Consider the following 19,127-nt stretch of genomic DNA (forward strand, 5'->3'; position numbering starts at 1 on the left):
ATTCCTTAAAATTATTATACTTTCAAAGATAATATTAACGGGTTTTCTCCCTGGTCTAAGGTATCGCCGGCTATCACTTTGATCACATACGGAGGAGTAGGGACGACTTGCAGAAATTTAACATTGGTTGGCTATTGCAGCATGTATAATTGTCAAGAAAAAGCTGGTTGTAGCGCCTCATTTCACAAATTAGAATTTCTCCATATTTTTTATTTTTGAAACTGAGATTGATTTTTAAAAATTTAGCATATTTATAGCATAATAGCTTTTCCTATGATGTAAGGAAATTTGTAACTACTACTTTTAGAAAATAATATTTTAAATCTGAAGTAATAGAAAATTTTAAACAAGCAATTTTCTCTTGCAATTTTTATGCTTTTTATTGGTGTAAATAAGTAAAAAGTACTAAAATATTTAAAAACAAATTTTTGAAAGTTTTGTTTAAAATTCTAAATTGTACTGCTTTTTTAAAATTATAGATGAGTATTATAGCACAATTTCTATAAAGAAATTTTATTTCAATTATATTTCATAAGACATCATAGTGATAAACACTTTTGACTCCTTAATATTTATACATTTAATTCTAATATTAAAATTGTATTTAACCGCATTAATTAATTTTGCTTGTATTTTATAGTGATTATTTTTTTTAATTTATTTTTAGTTCTGCATAAGATTTATTATTATTATTATTATTATTATTATTATTATTTTATTTACTGTTAATTTAATTTATTAGCCCAAAGCTGAGGTGGCCTAGAAAGGCTGTTAGTTTCGAAGCAGCATTTTGTGCTGTTTTACTATAAGTGTCCATGTCTCCTTGCAAATTGTTGTTACCAAATATTATCGCCCTGTATTACATGTAAAGAAATTAAATAATGAAGATTTTGCATGAATATATCTTTGCTTCTTGCACTGTGACAAACACAACAGTATCTAGAATCCCTCAAATTTTGAATAATGTAATCCTCCACCCGAACATGGGCATTTTGATTTCGAATTTGTTTTAATCTATTTCATATTTTGTAAAACTTTAACGAATTTTTGATTAAAAAACTCAAGAGATCAGAGTGAGCACTGTACGGAAATTAACAGTTTTATCTCCAGTGCGGAAATTCTAAAGATATGCTGTTTTCAAATGTATGCGATTTACGGGAGAAGAACATGATATTAAATAAAAATAGGTAACACACAAAACTTTAAAAAAAGAGTGCTTCTAGATTTTATTTTTTTTCCCCCTTCATTACGCTCGGAAATTTTTATGCTTCGAATTTTATGAATTATTAGTAACTGATCCACTTTAATGTTAATAATTTAATGATTATGTAATTAAATAAGTATGGTCGTTTTGTAATGTTATTATAGTTTGGAAATCACTGCCTGAAAATGTTCATTAAATTTTAAAAAATGATGAGATCTTGTTTAATTTTACCTTATATATTTCAAAGCATCGCATACTATCAATCTTTACTTTATTTTTACGCAAAATTAAGTTCATAAATTTTGTGCTTAGGATTTTTACCGTTTTACCAAAGTAAATATGTTTGTACAAGAATTACGAGTGAAAAAATGCACGAAATGCAGTAAAAAGTGCTTTAACCTTTTGAGGTCGGGGCTTTGGTAGCAGTAAAAGCTACCAAAGGATGGGGAATCTTGAACCAAATGCTTTCCTCCTTTAAGAAATCCCCTCCTATTTGCAACAAAGATTCTTGTGTTTGTTTAATAGATTCTCAGAGGGGTGCATCTATGTCGCAAAAGGAAGATCTTTGAAAGAGATAAGTGGTTAAAACCCTATGGACGTCAAATTTGACATTTCACCCCACTTTTCAGCCTGGAAAATGGGGAAAAAAGACATGGCCTCTAAAGTGGACAACCCCGTCTTTTCAAAGAGAGGACTCTATGGCCACTATAATGGCCATCCCGTCTTCAAAATGTTAATGAGATATATTAAATCATATTTGGAAAACACTATGGCTTTTATAATCTTATCACTATACAACGTATCACATTTAATAATTAAAAAGAGTAATGTGATACAAACGTGTTAAAACGTCCATAGGTTTGAGTGTTAAAGTAAACCAGATCGTTCCTACTCTTTCTTGCCGACATGTCGGTGACGCGCTCCCCGCCCACTGGGTTAGTCTATCTCTTATAAGGTCCATGACTAAGCGGGACACATACCGCTTTGGCTGAGTGCTTCATCATAAGTCTGACAAAGAAGGATCATGCTCTACTTGTGAAGCTTTTCTGTCAGAATGGTGACTTTGCATTAACAGCTATCAGGAAGTTATGGACATTAAAAAGGCATAAAATCTGGCTTAATGGCCACACATGGCCTGTGGAAAAAAATGAGAGATAAATTCAAGGAGAACGATTCATTTGATGTGAAATGAGCTAAAGGATAAAAACCAGTTTCGGCAGCGGCAGTGGAAGATGTGGCCACAGCATTATAAGAACAGTGATGCAGGAATCAGCAGTGCATGGGGAGCTCGCCGAATGTTGGATATGCCTATCAACACAGTGCATAAAGTCCCACAGAACATCTTGCACTGTTATCTGTACAAGATAACTCATGTGCAGCAGTTGCTACCTGCTGGAAACACGTCACTCATGTGCACTATGATTTCTTGCCCAGATGGAAGTGGACAATGGATGGCGATGGAAGATTCTATGGTCTGATGAGACCCATTTCCATTTGCAAGGTTTTGTAAATACTCAAAATTGCAGGATGCGAGGAACTGAGAACCCATGGCCCAACTTCTGTTTTTTTCAAAAGAATGATGTATTTAAAAGATGATAAGCCTTATCTTTTTAGAGGGTATAACCATTGGTCAGGGCATTAAGTTAAAAAGTAAAATAAAAAAAGCATTTTAAACAATGCATTATTCATCAGCACAAAATTATCAATTCAAATACACGATTGGTTAGAGTAGAGAGAAGGGTACCCTTTATATTATCACGCAGTTGTTGTTTCATTTATTGCCAAGTTGTTGTTTCATTTATCGTAGCCTTAATAGTTGAATGTTATGGAAACCCTATTATGACATAATCAGCTGCATGATTGCGGTGAATTTGTAAGGGTTTGTCATGTGTGTTTAGGAAGTACATTGCTTGTTTTCTGGTTTAATCGGTGAAATGGCTAAACGTGGCAAGATTAATTTGAAGTTTCTGTACGATTTGGAAAGAAAGGGGAAAAGAGCATTACTTGACTGGTGTGTAAATGAAGGTTTACTTAAGTGTCCTGTTTGTAGGACATTATTAAGTGTCCTATTTGTGGGAGGGAAATGCGTATCGTCGGATGCTACGGCGCTACAGAGGATATTTTTTACTCTTATTTTGTGAATTTATGTGACGATGCCAGTATACAGATTGTAGTTCAGATAATTTTAGGAAGTTTTTAGATGCTGTTAAAGAATTTTATTTGACTGAAGATGTGTTAATTTGTAAATAAGTAAGTGGATATTTCCTTTGCGTAGTGCAAAGATTAATTTCCTTTTTTTATGTTATTTCATTTTTTGATTTAAAATGTAGTTAATTGGGATTATATATTTTTTGTTGGCTGCTCTTTTGACTTTTTAAGTGAATATAGATCGACGTGTACATAGACAAAGTCAAGAGAGTGTGCAATTTTCCGATGTTTTAAATGAAAATAGGTCAATGTGGACATGGATAAAGTCAAGGGAGTGCACAATGCCAAGTTTGTACAATTCTGGGATTTTTTTTAAAGTTAAAATAGGTCGATGTGTACATGGATACCGCCAAAAATTTCCACGTTTCGCCAAGGTGTTCCCATAAATATACTTTTACAACACAATTATATTAATGTTAAAAAACTGTGAAAAAATGAAACAAAGAAAAAAACGATTTTTGGAGAATTACAGTGTCCTCATTTGAAGTTTTTCAAATTTATGGCAAAATAACTCCCAGTTTAAAATTAGGCAAAAAGACAACCCTAAATTGACATTGATTTAGAATATTTTATTGAATGAGAAAAAGATCTGACACTATATGCCTTTTCTTCAGGAGCAAAATTTTTTTTTTTTTTTTTTTTTTCAAAAAGGGAAAAGAAGCAACAATCATTTTATATGGAAACGAACGGACAAAACAATACAAAAATGTGCTTATTCATTAGTACAGAAAAATAGTCATGAATCGTAAAAGACATGTTGGGAAGAAATGGGATTGGAATTCACATCATTAACTTAATGAGATAAATTTTTGTTACAAAGAAATCTAGTTCATGCAAAAAAAAAAAAAAAAAAAAAAAAAAAAGGTTGCTAATTTCTTATATGAAACTTTTTCCCATTTTCTCTATTTAAAAATAATACAACAGCCATAATAACACATTTTGAAATCAGACAACTTTAACTCTTTCGCATCGAGAGAGGACCAAATCTCTTTTCCTCAAACATCGAAAATGCCCATGTATACAAATTTCTGTGGGAAAACTTTTTGGCCTCCCATGAAAAATTGAATATTACAATGCTAACAATAACCTACTTAAGTAAAGCGACAACTTCTTTCTTGGACACTTTCACCCTATGAGAAGTTCCCCCTTGGGACGGGATTGCAACTTTGGGCATCAATCGCTAAACACTGACAGCAAAGGAAAAAGTGTGTGTGTGTGTGTGATTATGGCAAAGCCTCTTAAGGGCTATCTGCCTAAGGGAAGGGATGCCTTCGTGGAGGACTTTCTAAGGGAAACTGGCTCGTATACATGTTCCACATGGGGAAAACCACGAAAACGCCCATGCAGCCAGCCCGTTCGCGGGATTCGAACGTCGGACTGAACTACCAGTGTTCAGCTACTTTACTGCTCGGCCGCTGGTGGGCGCAAAGGAAAAAGAAGGTGCATTAAAATAACAGAACCACGTTTAGTTGCTTGAAAAGAACAATCAACATGTTATTTAACAACTCCTGAAAGTAATGAGCAATGCAGTAACATGATAGGGAAAAGCATTAGGCCGGAAATTCAGGCGTTCGGGCAACCTGCCGATGTCTGAATGCTCGGGCGTTTAGGGTGACATCGATGTGAAAGAGTTAAATAGGTGCATTTTATGCAACCAATGAATATTTAAAGTAAGACATGAAGAAAGAGAAGTATATAATTCACTCATTGTAATTTTCATCTGTTTGGAAACTTTAATAAGTAGACTACTCAGAATATATCTTTATAACCCTCTGAACTGTAAATGCCCTTTCGGTTAATCTTTGGATTATGGTAACTTGGCGATTTTTTGGCGAAAATTTGGCGACCAACTCTGCTACAGCAACCTTTTTTTTTTTTTTTTTTTGCCACTATTTTGTCTTTACGAAGTAAAGACATGTTTCTTTTCTTTTTATTTACTCAACACTTTTTCCAACAATCTGCTAGCCGAATTACACTTATGCTAGAAATTTCATGGAACAAAACTGCTTAATAATGACAAATATTAACTGCAAAATTGGGAAAAAGTGCAAAATCGCAAACTCCTTGCCGCGTTTTTCAGATTGCACATACACAGTAACCATGTACACGTCGACTTATTTTTACTTAAAAAAACATCCCAGAATTGCACAAAAATGGCATTGCACACACTCTTAACTTTATCCATCTACACTGTTATTTTCTCATAAATTAAAAAAAATTGCACGAAAATGCAGGAAAATTTTGTGAATCTTTAAACTCAGTAAAAAGTACATACATGAAAAATTACCTGATCGCGAAAAAGTATATACCCTTTCCAAGGATGAACATTTCCACGTATAAAATAAATAAAATATCCAAAAACTTTTACCTCTAAATTATCTATTATAAACGTCACCAACGAATCTATAACAAAACATTAAAAATGGTTACAAATACTTAGTGTCAAATACTTAAATTATTGCCATGCACATTTACTTCCACTGAAACTTATACCAAATTGCTACAAACATATCATTCACAAAATAACTATCATTTAATTAAAATATAATTAAATTAAAAAACACTACTTAAAATATAAATAAGCACATTAAATTAATAAAAATTAGCTTACAATCCTAATTACTTTAAACTAAATCATTGCTAATAACAATTTTCTAATAATACCATATTAATTTATTTACTCCTTACATTTAGAACAATGCATAAAAATAATATCCTCAAATGATTAAAAATACTAACCTAATCTACAGAATCTTGAGTGCATGGCGGATCACAAAATGTCCATTTTCACCAGATTTCTTGCACTGCCATTCAAACTTATCTGTAATATCCTTCCTTTCACACAATCTCATTTCATTCCCACATGTTGGACATTCATACTTATCCGCAATTAATCCTACACTCGTACACCATTCAACCAATTCTTTTAAATTATCAGATAAACGCATTAAAAATTTAGAATTCACTTTAGATAGCGTCATGCGATCCAAAAATTAATCAACACTCTTTCACACAACACACAATGAAGATTAATACAAAATACGGTACTTACGTATTAACACAACCAGGCCAAAATTCGCATAAATCGCCAGATTTGGCGACCCTACTTATGGCAACCCTACGTGTTATACGTAATTATAGCAGTTTGCCGATAAAACTGTTATAGATTAAAATAATTACATGCGGGAGATATGTGCCATTGAAATGGATGAAAAAGAAAGAAAGCAAATAGGCAGCGAAGTACTTATTGTGGAAATAGACGAAAGTTTATTTGTAAAAAGAAAAAATAACACTGGGCGTGTACTACCACAGCAATGGGTTTTCGGCAGAATTTTCCGAGAAAAGAAAGAGACTTTTTTGGTTACTGTACCTAACAGAAGCGCCGTTAGTTACCCTTATGGAAGAAATTTGCGAAAATATCAAGGAAGGAAGCATCATTTATTCGGATTGCTGGAAAGGATACAATACAAGTGAGTTCGAAAATGCTGGATTTCTGCATGGAACTGTTAATCAAAAATATAACTGTCAATCTCAACACAGGAGTTCACACACAACATGTAGAGTGCTCAGCCAAATGGCACAACAAAAAACAGAGAGGAACAGCCCGTCATCATCTTGACTCATACCTTATCGAATTTATATGGCGCCAAGCTCAAGCTTTTAATGTCGAAGACGGTTTTCAATCAGTGCTAAAAGCAATAGACCAAAAGATTTCTGCCGAAAAAATAATTCTGCAACTTAATTCGAAACCGGAAGGGTTTAATTGCTATTTTATATTTTAAAACAAAATAATATAAAAAACTGTATTAAAAATTATCTGTAATTAATAAATGTACATTTTCTTTCTATTCATACTTTTTTACTCAAACTTACAAATCGCGCCAACCTGGTTGTGATAATACGTAAGTACCCAAAATACTATAGTACTGCAGATATTTTTCCAAAGTTACCTCCTTTTCCAATTAAAGAACTGTAATTCGTCCATTAATGACACATGACATATCTCATGATCTCTCATTTCCCTCACACAAAATAATGCGTAATCGGAACTGAGTACTTCTCACATTATACCCAAAGTCCTAGGTAGTAACCTTTATCACCTCCAAAATGTTGCCAAACTACCTGTTACCATATTCCAATGATTAGCCATTCTTTCCTGGGATGGAATCGGTAGTAAAGAATTTGTAAAAAACCGAACCTCGTTCATCATAAAAAACAAAGCTTCAATGCATTTTTGGTTGATCTTTAGATTATGGTAACTTGGCGATTTTTTGGCGACCAACTCTCCTACAGCAACCCTCTATTTTTTTTTTCCCCGCCGCCATTTTGTCTTCATGAAGTAAAGACATGTTTCTTTTCTTTTTATCTACTGAACACTTCTTCCAACAATCTACTAGCCGAATTACACTTATGCTAGAAATTTTATCAAACAAAACTGCTTAATCATGACAAATATTCACTGCAAAATTAGGAAAAACTGCACAATACCATCCTCCTTACGCATTTTTGAAAATAACACATACATATAAACCATGTACACGCCGACTTATTTTTACTTAAAAAAACATCCCAGAATTGCACAAAAATGGCATTGCGCACACTCTTCACTATATCCATGTACACTGCATTTTTCTCATAAATTAAAAAAATTTCACGAAAATACATGACAATTTTCTCAATCTTTAAACCCGGTAAAAAGAACATATATGAAATTACCTGATCGCGAAAAAGTATATACCCTTTCCAAATATGAACATTTCCACGTATAAAATAAATAAAATATCCAAAAACTTTTACCTCTAAATCATCTATTATATTATAAACGTCACCAACGAATTCATACCGCAAGCATTACAAATACTTAGTTTCAAATATTTAAATTATTTCCATGCATGTTTACTTCAACTAAAACGTATACCAAATTCCTACAAACATAAAATTCACAAAATAACTATCATTTAATTAAAATATCACTAAACCATATACACGTCGACTTATTTTTACTTAAAAAAAAAAGGTTGATCTTTACAATATGGTAACTGATAGTTTGGCGACATTTTGGAGGCGATAAAGGTTACTACCTGGGACTTTCGTAATAATGTGAGCAGTACTCAGTTCCGATTACGCATTATTTTGTGTGGGGGAAATGAGAGATCATGGGATATGTCATGTGATATTAATGGACGAATTACTGTTCTTTAACCGGGAAAAAAATCTGGCAATTTTGTATTTGGCTTTATTCTGTGTTGTGTGAAATAGTGTTTGTGAATTTTTGGATCCCATGGCCGTAACTAAAGTGAATTTGAAATGGGTATTTAGTGGTATTGAAAAGGATAGTAATAAATGTTTTTTAAGGTTGTGCGAGAGAGAAATAAAGAAGTTTTATTATGTTATTTATTTTACCTGGTATCTTGCTTTGAAAGATAAGTATGATTTTAAAGATTCTGAAACAGAAGGAAGAAAAGTGTATCCGCCACGTAATCAAGATTCTGAAGAAGATTAGGTAAGTTAGTATTTTTAATTATTTGAGGATATTATTTTTATGCATTGTTGTAAATGTAAGGTGGAAAGGAATTTGGTATTATTGGGAAAATTGTTATTAGCAATGATTTAGTTTAAAGTAATTAGGATTGTAAGGTAATTTTTATTAATTTAATGTATGTGCTCATTTATATTTTAAGTAGTGTTTTTGAATTTAATTATATTTTAATGAAATGATAGTTATTTTGTGAATTTTATGTTTGTAGGAATTTGGTATACGTTTAAGTTGAAATAAACGTGCATGGAAATAATTTAAATATTTGATATTAAGTATTTGTAATGCTTGCGGTATGAATTCGTTGGTGACGTCTATAATGTAATAGATGATTTAGAGGTAAAAGTTTTTGGATATTGTATTTATTTTATATGTGGAAATGTTGATATTTGTAAAGGATAAATACTTTTTCGCGATCATGTAATTTCATATATGTTCTTTTTACCGGGTTTAAAAATTGAGAAAATTGTCATGTATTTTCGTGAAATGTTTTTAATTTATGAGAAAAAAGCAGTGTACATGGATATAGTGAAGAGTGTGCGCAATGCCATTTTTGTGCAATTCTGGGATTTTTTTTAAGTAAAAATAAGTCGACGTGTACATGGTTTAGTGATACTGTAATGAAATGATAGTTATTTTGTGAATTTTATGCTTGTAGGAATTTGGTATACGTTTAAGTTGAAATAAACGTGCATGGAAATAATTTAAATATTTGATATTAAGTATTTATAATGCTTGCGGTATGAATTCGTTGGTGACGTGTATAATGTAATAGATGATTTAGAGGTAAAAGTTTTTGGATATTCTATTTATTTTATATGTGGAAATGTTGATATTTGTAAAGGGTAAATACTTTTTCGTGATCATGTAATTTCATATATGTTCTTTTTACCGGGTTTAAAGATTGAGAAAATTGTCATGTATTTTCGTGAAATTTTTTTAATTTATGAGAAAAATGCAGTGTACATGGATATAGTGAAGAGTGTGCGCAATGCCATTTTTGTGCAATTCTGGGATGTTTTTTTAAGTAAAAATAAGTCGGCGTGTACATGGTTTATATGTATGTGTTATTTTCAAAAATGCGTAAGGAGGATGGTATTGTGCAGTTTTTCCTAATTTTGCAGTGAATATTTGTCATGATTAAGCAGTTTTGTTTGATAAAATTTCTAGCATAGGTGTAATTAGGCTAGTAGATTGTTGGAAGAAGTGTTCAGGAGATAAAAAGAAAAGAAACATGTCTTTACTTCGTGAAGACAAAATGGCGGCGGGGAAAAAAAATAGAGGGTTGCTGTAGGAGAGTTGGTTGCCAAATTTTCGCCAAAAAATCGCCAAGTTACCATAATGTAAAGATCAACCAAAAAAAAAAAAAAAAAAAAATCCCAGACTTGCACAAAAATGGCATTGTGCACACTCTTCACCATATCCATGTACGCTCCTTTTTCTCATAAATTAGAAAAATTTTACGAAAATGCATGACAATTTTCTGAATCTTTAAACCCGTTAAAAAGAACATATATGAAATTACCTAATAACGAAAAAGTATATACCCTTTCCAAATATGAACATTTCCATGTATAAAATAAATAAAATATCCAAAAACTTTTACCTCTAAATTATCTATTATACACTGGTGTGCAAAAATTAAGGACGAAGTCGAAAAATTAGCATATCAGCTGAACGAAGAGACAGAGTGGACAGAAAGACCAATCAGGAGATTAAGTAAGGTGATGTACGGTAGAACATGCACAGATATGCAGGTAGACGTAATGGGGGAATGTCTGAGTAGTATAAAGCATGTTGTCGGTGTAAGATCAGTATTTCTGGCAAAGAGATTGCACGCCGTATAGCAGTTAAAATCAATCATCCCTCGAACATCATTGAAAGGGACAGGTATGGAGGTGGCGGTGTTCTCGTTTGGGGAGGCACCATGCTTAGTAGTCGTACAGACCTTCACATCTTCGACGCAGATTCAGTCAACGGGACTCGTTATTGTAACGAGATTCTTCTTCCGTATGTGTGTCTTTTTAGAGGCGCTATGGGTCCGCAGTTCCTTTCCATGGACGACAATGCACCATGTCACCGCACAGTAGCTGCCGAACAGGTCTTAGAGAGTGAGGATATTGAACGTATGGATTTGCCTGCAAGATCTCCGGATCTCAATCCCATCGAGCATGTATGGGATTTTCTAGGCAGACGCTTGGCAGCTCGTACCTTACCACCCGTAACGATTCCAGAACTTCGATTGGCGCAAGACGAATGGGCAGCAATACCTCAACAACTCATTGACACCCTCATTCTCAGCATGGGCAGACGCCGTGAAACCTGCCTAGCAGTCAGGGGAGATCATATCCCCTATTAAAGACCGGATGTTTCTTGCAGGACACCCATCACAAGGATGTTTCGGCCTTTAGTCGCATTGCGCTCCATGCTACTTTTTCAATAAAGCTTCTTTTTGTCGCTCAGATTTCTCTTTTAGTAAGTGTTGCTTACATTACTCATGCCCTTACGTATTGGGGATCTTACGGTATTAAATGTGTTGATTTGGAAAGCTTTTGTACAAAGTTATATTGAAAAAACCGTCTCGTCCTTAATTTTTGCACACCAGTGTATTATAAACGTCACCAACGAATTCATACCGCAAATATTACAAATACTTAGCGTCAAATATTTAAATTATTTCCATGCACGTTTACTTCAACTGAAACGTATACCAAATTCCTACAAACATAAAATTCACAAAATAACTATCATTTAATTAAAATATAATTAAATTCAAAAACACTACTTAAAATATAAATAAGCACATACATTAAATTAATAAAAATTAGCTTACAATCCTAATTACTTTAAACTAAATCATTGCTAATAACAATTTTCGCAATAATACCAAATTACTTTACTTCCACCTTACATTTAGAACAATGCATAAAAATAATATCCTCAAATAATTAAAAATTATTAATTAGTAAAAATACTAACTTACCTAATCTTCTTCAGAATTTTGATTACGTGTCCGATAAACTTTTCTTATTTATCCGCTAAATAAAAAACAAGCGTATGTGCGCCTCTTTCAGGATCTTTAAAATCATACTTATAGTTCACAGCAAGGTACCAGGTATAATAAATAACTTAATAAAACATCTTTACTTCTATCTCGCACAACCTTAAAGAAACACTTATTACTATCCCTTTCAATCCCACTAAATACCCATTTTGAATTCACTTTAGATAGGGCCATGGGATCCAAAAATTAACGAACACTGTTTCACACAACACAGAATAAAGCCAAATACAAAATTTCCATATTTTTTCCCGATTTCCCCCCCCTTTTCCGATTAAAGAACCGTAATTCATCCATTAATATCACATGACATATCCCATGATCTCTCATTTCCCTCACACAAAATAATGCATAATAGGAACTGAGTACTGCTCATATTATTACCAAAGTCCCAGGTAGTAACCTTTATCGCCTCCAAAATGTCGCCAAATTACCAGTTACCATATTCTAAAGATCAGCCGCATTTTCTTCATAGAAATGAAGGAGAGGAAAGAAACTGTTAAAATAATAAAAGAGGATATGGTAAAATCCTAGTATACGGTGCAGCCTTGGCGCGACTTTGAAAATTATCGCCAACACCAAAAATGATCCAAAGAACGTCTATATAGGTACTATACACTATATACTGTGTATATACATAGTATATATACTATATACATAGTGTATACTACGTTTAACTATATATTTTCTTTGAATGACCCGTTAACTACTCATCGTATATGTCCCATTTTTACTGCTCTTCATAAAGTCGCCGGCACAGCTTTAGTATTAGTCCTTTTTGGCGAGAAATTTGTTTGGCGACATTTTAGAGCGATAAATGAAAAATTATGATAACTTTGGTAACCCTAAATACTGAGCTTAAAACATGCCGCCATTTCTGTCCACGCATATTTAACGAATTTGGTAGGTATCGGAGCTTTGATGGCAGGAGGGATTAATTGCATGTTTTTTTTAAAGTTACTTTTGTATTAGGAAAGCACGATATTTAAAATATTTTTTAAAAAGCCAAAATTTTAATAGTTAAAACTGGTGCTTTTAATATTACATCGCATGAGTCTTGACATTTTTTCATATGTCAACTTTGCATATTATTATAAACTCCCCACCCCCAAGGAAAAAAAAAACACATTTTCAGTAGCATGAGGTAAACTTTTGGTGTTTCCTTTGCTAAGAAGATCAAAATTACCATGGTCTAAAAATACTTATTTGCCTCATATTACAACTATAGGGATGTGTAATTGCATGAATTCATAGGTTCAAATCAGGACCAAAATCAGGTTTCATTATTGCTTTTATAACATTTTTATAATTTGTCTGACTATAAAAAATATAATGTTGCTTAGATTATGAAATATATTGCTTATAATTTAGAGTTCTCAAATTTTGTAAATCTTACAACCTAACAGCTGTATATGAATAACCTTCACTGGGTATTATTACTTTTATTAATAGTATGTTGACATAACAGTCGACTTTTTATTTTAAATTTTATGCAAATTTTCTACATTACTTAAACATTTTATCTAACAGAAATCTTCATTTTTTGTAATAAAAACTCTATAATAAAAGTAAGAGTACAATTTATACATAAAAATTTGACTCCATGGCAAGCACTTAGATACTGATTTCAATGTCTTTAAATGTTATTATTATAAAATTTAGATATATTCTTATTAAGTTAGGATATACTTTTACACTTTGTGCTTAAGACTCAGTCAACCACTTGTGGCAAGATAACTTATGATAACAATTAAGTTCAAATGTAAAATTTAAATTCAAATAAATGTGTAGCCAAAGGCTACACAAATCAATTTAATGCAAAGTTGGTTAAAAACTTAACCGGCATGGAATTCAACTATCAGCAATTATAATGCAAGACTGAAGACTACAAATCTTATCTTATCTAGCAACCTAGTAATATGGCCTCGAAAAGCAAAACATAGTTTGTTTTACAAACTAAAAACTTCATTTAGATTCTGGTGAGAAAACGGATGGAGGAAATTGACAGTAAAGATCCCAAGCATAAAATAACTCTGGTTACAAAATAAAGGAACGCTACAATATACTTTGTTGCCTGATTAATTATTCACTACATGAAATAGTGTAATGCATTTTTGCTTGCATCATATACAAATTATTTATTTTATTTAAATGCTTTCCAAAACTGAACAGGTTTTTTCAAGCATATTGACCATATTTTTCGACCTATAGATGCAACACTTCTTCACTTCAGAAGTAAGATTTAGAATTAAAAAATAAGAAAATAAGAGAGAATCATGAATAGAAAATAAATACATGTGCTGGCTAGCAGAAGAAGGATACCTTCATAAAGTACTTTTTAAGAGAAACTGGCTCAGATTCATATTACATGTACGGAAAACTACAAAAACTCCCATAGCCAGCCTGAACTACCACTGTTCAGTGGCTATCACTCCACTGCTAGTGGATTCCAATGACTGTTCGAATTTTTCACAGAAATCATCATCATTTATGATGATTGTTGTATTATTACCATTGGTACAAAATTTACTCATTATAATAATTTAATTTTAGCTTTTAAATTATAATCATAAATTACTTCTAATAAATTAAGGGATTAAAAAATGCACACTTCTTAATATTTTTACCATTTACAAAATTTAATCATAAAAAATATTTCTAACACTGGTACAAAACTTGTCCATTATAATTTAATTTGATTTCCTTCATTTTGAAATATTTTTTTATTTTCTTTTAATAACAGAATCTAAGAAACTAAAGTAACATTAGTTTGAAATGCATTTATTAACCTTTTGTAAATTTCATTATTCATAAACATAAAAATTAACCTTTTGTAAATTTCAAATATTAGCTAAGTACTAATATAATAAAATATAAATATTAACTAACTACTTAAAATATTAATGTTTAATACATTAATATTATATTCTATATATAATTTAAAATATTAACCTTTTGTAAATTTCATTACTCATAACATAATAATTGCTATAAATTCATTTACAGTAGTGTTTCAAGAATTTATCATAGCAGTTCTAGAAATGTTGAAAATTAGAGAAAGACTGTTTATTCTGATTAAGAGTTTATTTTTTAGGATTGTTATTTAGTCTAGATCGGGTTTTGTTGACAATCCGCCATTTTTTTTCCGATCTTCAAAGCCGGGTCTACCTTGGCGACCAACGTTTGTCGCCAAATCAAAAAATCGCCAAAAGGACCAATACTAAAGCTGTTCCTACATATCCTGTGTGCACCGGATACTAGGATTAAACCGAGGACAAGAATTCTGTATAAAATATGCTAAGAGTATGACAATTACTTGCCTTTCTTAACACTTTTCAGTTTCCACATTTTTCTAAAAAATTGTTAATACTAAAATACAATCTTTTTATATCATATCCCAGCAACAGCTGTAACTATTTACAGCAATCATTAAATACATATCAAACTGAAGAGACAAAAATTACGTTTAACTTCTCCGCATAATCAAAACAAAACAGGTACGTTAGTTGAAGTCGAAGTTACTTGTTGTGAAGGGACAAAACAAATCTAGGGCAAAGTTTGAAGACTAGCTTTGGTAGCACGTGGGTGACATTTTTTATGCTAATGGTTTAAATATCGTGTAAGGAGTAGCAGCTGGGGAGAAGAGGAAAATATGTGGGGAAGAGGAGGATTAAGAAGTGTTTTTTTTTTCCGTCAAATTATGTGCATTTATAACGAAAACGTAAGGTCTTTGGGTAAACTTTTGGGTCCGATTTCATTATAAATAGCTACTTTTGACATTTAGTTCTGGATCTATTTAGATTTCACCATCTATTTTACAATGGTCAGTGTTTCAACATAATATTGAAACATTACGTGAATGTGAAAATATTATTTTAGCAAAATTCTCATGTAACTACGATGGAAATATGCTTCTGCTCTCTCTCACATAGACACCATTTCTGTACCATCTGCAATAGACTTACAAACTATAGTAGACTGTCAAGAAGATGACGACTTGGAGACACTAAAAAACAATCCAAACTTAAAAATCCTACACATCCTTATACCGGACAGCGACAAGAAAATTTACTGTGATACTTCTACAAATTATAATCGACCATACATCCCTGCAAAGTTTCGGCAGAAAATATTTTCTTCAATCCATAATTTATCTCATCCTGGAATAAGATCGACGATAAAATTGATAGCACGACGTTTCATATGGCCCAATATGAATAAAGACTGCCAACTATGGACTAGAGCATGTTTATCTTGCCAAAGATCTCAAGTTCACAGACACACACACAGTCATCTTTGGGAGAATTCAAAGTACCTCCACACAGATTCCAGCATTTAACCATAGATCTGGTGGGTCCGCTACCTCTTTGCAAAGGATTCAAATATCTTCTAACCATCATCGATCGTTATACACGATGGATCGAAGCGGTACCGTTAGAAGATCAATCAGCAGAATCTATTGTTAAAGCTTTGATTTATACTTGGTTTTCACGCTTTGGAATTCCGAATCGCATAACATCTGACCAAGGTCGTCAATTTGATAGCCAACTTTTTCAAGCTTTAGGAAAATATCTTGGTTTTCATACAAACGTACCATCCACAGGCAAATGGCCTGATCGAAAGACAACACCGAACTTTAAAAGCAAGTCTCAAATGTCATCTACTCGAATCAAAATCATGGCTGGAAGCATTGCCTTTCGTTCTTTTAGGCATAAGATCTGCCATCAAGGAAGACCTAGGTTGCTCATCCGCAGAACTTGTATACGGAACCCCTTTAGAATTACCTGGTGAATTCTTTTCAACGGTACCTCATATGAAATAGTCTGAATTTTCTCAAAACCTTCAGAAAATAATAAGAGCTATGAAGCCATGTTCTAGCACCACCCATGGAAATAGAACAGTCTTTGTTTCTAAACATCTTTCCAACTGTTCTCACGTATTCCTATACAACAACATTAATAATTCGTCGCTACAGCCTGTCTATCTTGGACCGTATCCTGTAAGAGCAAGAAAGGATAAGTACTTCGACATTGAAATCCAAGGAAAAGTTAAAAGAGTTTCAATAGACAGACTAAAGCCATGTTTCCTAGTGCAAGATTCTGATATTCCTTTCCAAAACTCCCATTCCAAGAAAGCGGAACTTGGGGAAACACCTGCACTCAAGAACACTGAAGAAAATTCAGAAACTCATCATGAAACCAAGACTACTAGAACCGGCAGACATGTGAAGTTCCCCAGTCACTTTAAAGATTATCTTCCATAATCGCTGTCACTAGGAAGGGGGGTGTAGTGTCGCTTCAGTTCCGTCAAGTTTCTAATTAAATTTAGTTAAAGCGGAATAGCAACACCGTCTAGTCTCCGCGAAGAACGAAGTAAACAAACTTCGAGTTTTTGTCACGCGATGCTACGTGCATGTAAAATGTAAATAAATCTTATGAATAAGAATCTATAACATCGTAAGGAATAAAATATTGGTTCCATTGGAGTCAGAGAAGTGTTATTTTTCTATATTTGCACACCAGGCACTTCAACAACCTTAATTGACTCATTCACGCAAAACTGACTCTGCGGTCTTACCACCCGCGGCTACATCTTATAACGACACTGAACTTGACACCCCCCTTTTTTCGCCGCCGCTAGTGTGGACCTCACTCTCTTTTCATCCGCCTCCCACACTCCTTTCACTTTTCTCTTTCTCCCCCCACCCGATCTTTATCAGAAGTCGAGTAAAAAGATGTTTCTACATCTTGACACTTGAGAATAAAATACGATCTGTGTGTGTGAAATTCCCTTTTCACTCAGTTATATGTATGCACTTATTAGAGTAATGTAACGTTTTCAGCGTGTGTGAGATATCCATATTAAATCTTTATATTAAGAATCCCTGCAGTGATTATTTAATTTGTAACCTGCACGTTATAGCCCTGAGAGTTGCAACAAACTTGTTGCACTGTGAAAGAAATTTCTGTTAGTTTTTTTTAAGGTATTCCTCACGGAAAAAACTCAGAAAAACTGCAATACTTCACTATAAGGACTCGTAGAAAATTAGAAATTTTCTGAATTTTCAAACGTAAACAATCAAACATCACCCCGTGTTGTTCTCAGAACTTAGGGCCGTATCCTCCTACCGTGCGACGAGATCTCGATACGAGAGTGACGTAGCAAGCGATTCCTTCTCGTTCGACTGCTACTAACGATTGAGATAAAACTGGTATCCTCAAGCGCCTCTACCGTGCAAAACGTTAAGGCTTTTGCCGATCGAAAGAGGTATTAGCTCCTCCTTCGCACCGCCCACATTTTGACGTCAAACGATAGTACAACAACCAATGAGAAGACTTGTTGAAAAATAATCGTAACTTTAATTTTTTTTTGTAAACAGATTTGTAAACAACGTATCTTCTTCCATCTCTGTTTAGAATAAGCCGTCATCCCGGATAGCTTCTCGTCAGTTAGAGACATTTGTGTCTTTCATGGAAAAGCACCATGAAAGATACTATTTTATACACATCACACACATGCATATTTATGTATTATTATTTAGATTGCTGTTATTCATTTTCACCATGACATTTCTTTCAAGAAATTTAGGATCATTAAATAACTAAATTTTTTGTAATCTTGTTCATTTGAAGTTCTTTATGCACTTTTAAGTTTTTTAATCTAAGATATACAAAATGTGTTTATTATTCCTTTTTTTTATTTTTATTTATTTATTTATTTATTTATTTTTTAAGTTTAGGTCAGTGAATTTAGATTAGATTTATACACTTTTTGGTTACTTAAAAATATCTACATACTTTTAAACAGATCTCAGAATAGAAATTCGATTATTTATAGTTTTCATTAACAGCAGTATCTTGCAGCACAATCTGAAGATATATTCCAATAATTTATGTATAATTTGAATGATAATAAAAATTGATATCATTATAAATATATCATTATTATAAATATATCATTATTAAAAATATATCATTTAATTATGAATTCCTAAATTGAAATGCAAGTGTTACGTGTAAGGCAACTTTAATAACTCTGTTGTGGGTTGTTTGCTTGATTGCTAGAGACTCTGAATCTATTTGTGTTCAACAAATGATTCATTCATGTGTTTGGACAAA

The 19,127-nt window shown here is 32.7% G+C and overlaps 1 protein-coding gene across 4 annotated transcripts in view; it reads right to left on the reverse strand.

The window, feature by feature from the left end:
- nbs (nibrin) overlaps positions 1-15,517 on the reverse strand; it is a 92,715-nt gene extending 77,198 nt beyond the window's left edge. For 2 of the 4 annotated variants that reach the window (XM_085819822.1, XM_085819821.1), the window contains exon 1: positions 15,330-15,517. In XM_085819822.1, coding sequence (XP_085675948.1) covers positions 15,330-15,357 — 28 coding nt within the window. In that variant the 5' untranslated portion in view covers positions 15,358-15,517. Of the gene's footprint in view, positions 1-14,961; positions 15,157-15,329 lie in introns of those variants that run through there. The other 2 variants (XM_085819826.1, XM_085819823.1) reach the window with 2 other exon arrangements.
- Between the last annotated feature and the right edge of the window lie 3,610 nt (positions 15,518-19,127).

This window comes from Stegodyphus dumicola, chromosome 7, assembly GCF_044657685.1.
Source record: "Stegodyphus dumicola isolate Sdum_Otavi_A_Nest chromosome 7, ASM4465768v1".
In the NCBI taxonomy this organism is placed as follows: Eukaryota; Metazoa; Arthropoda; class Arachnida; order Araneae; family Eresidae; genus Stegodyphus; species Stegodyphus dumicola.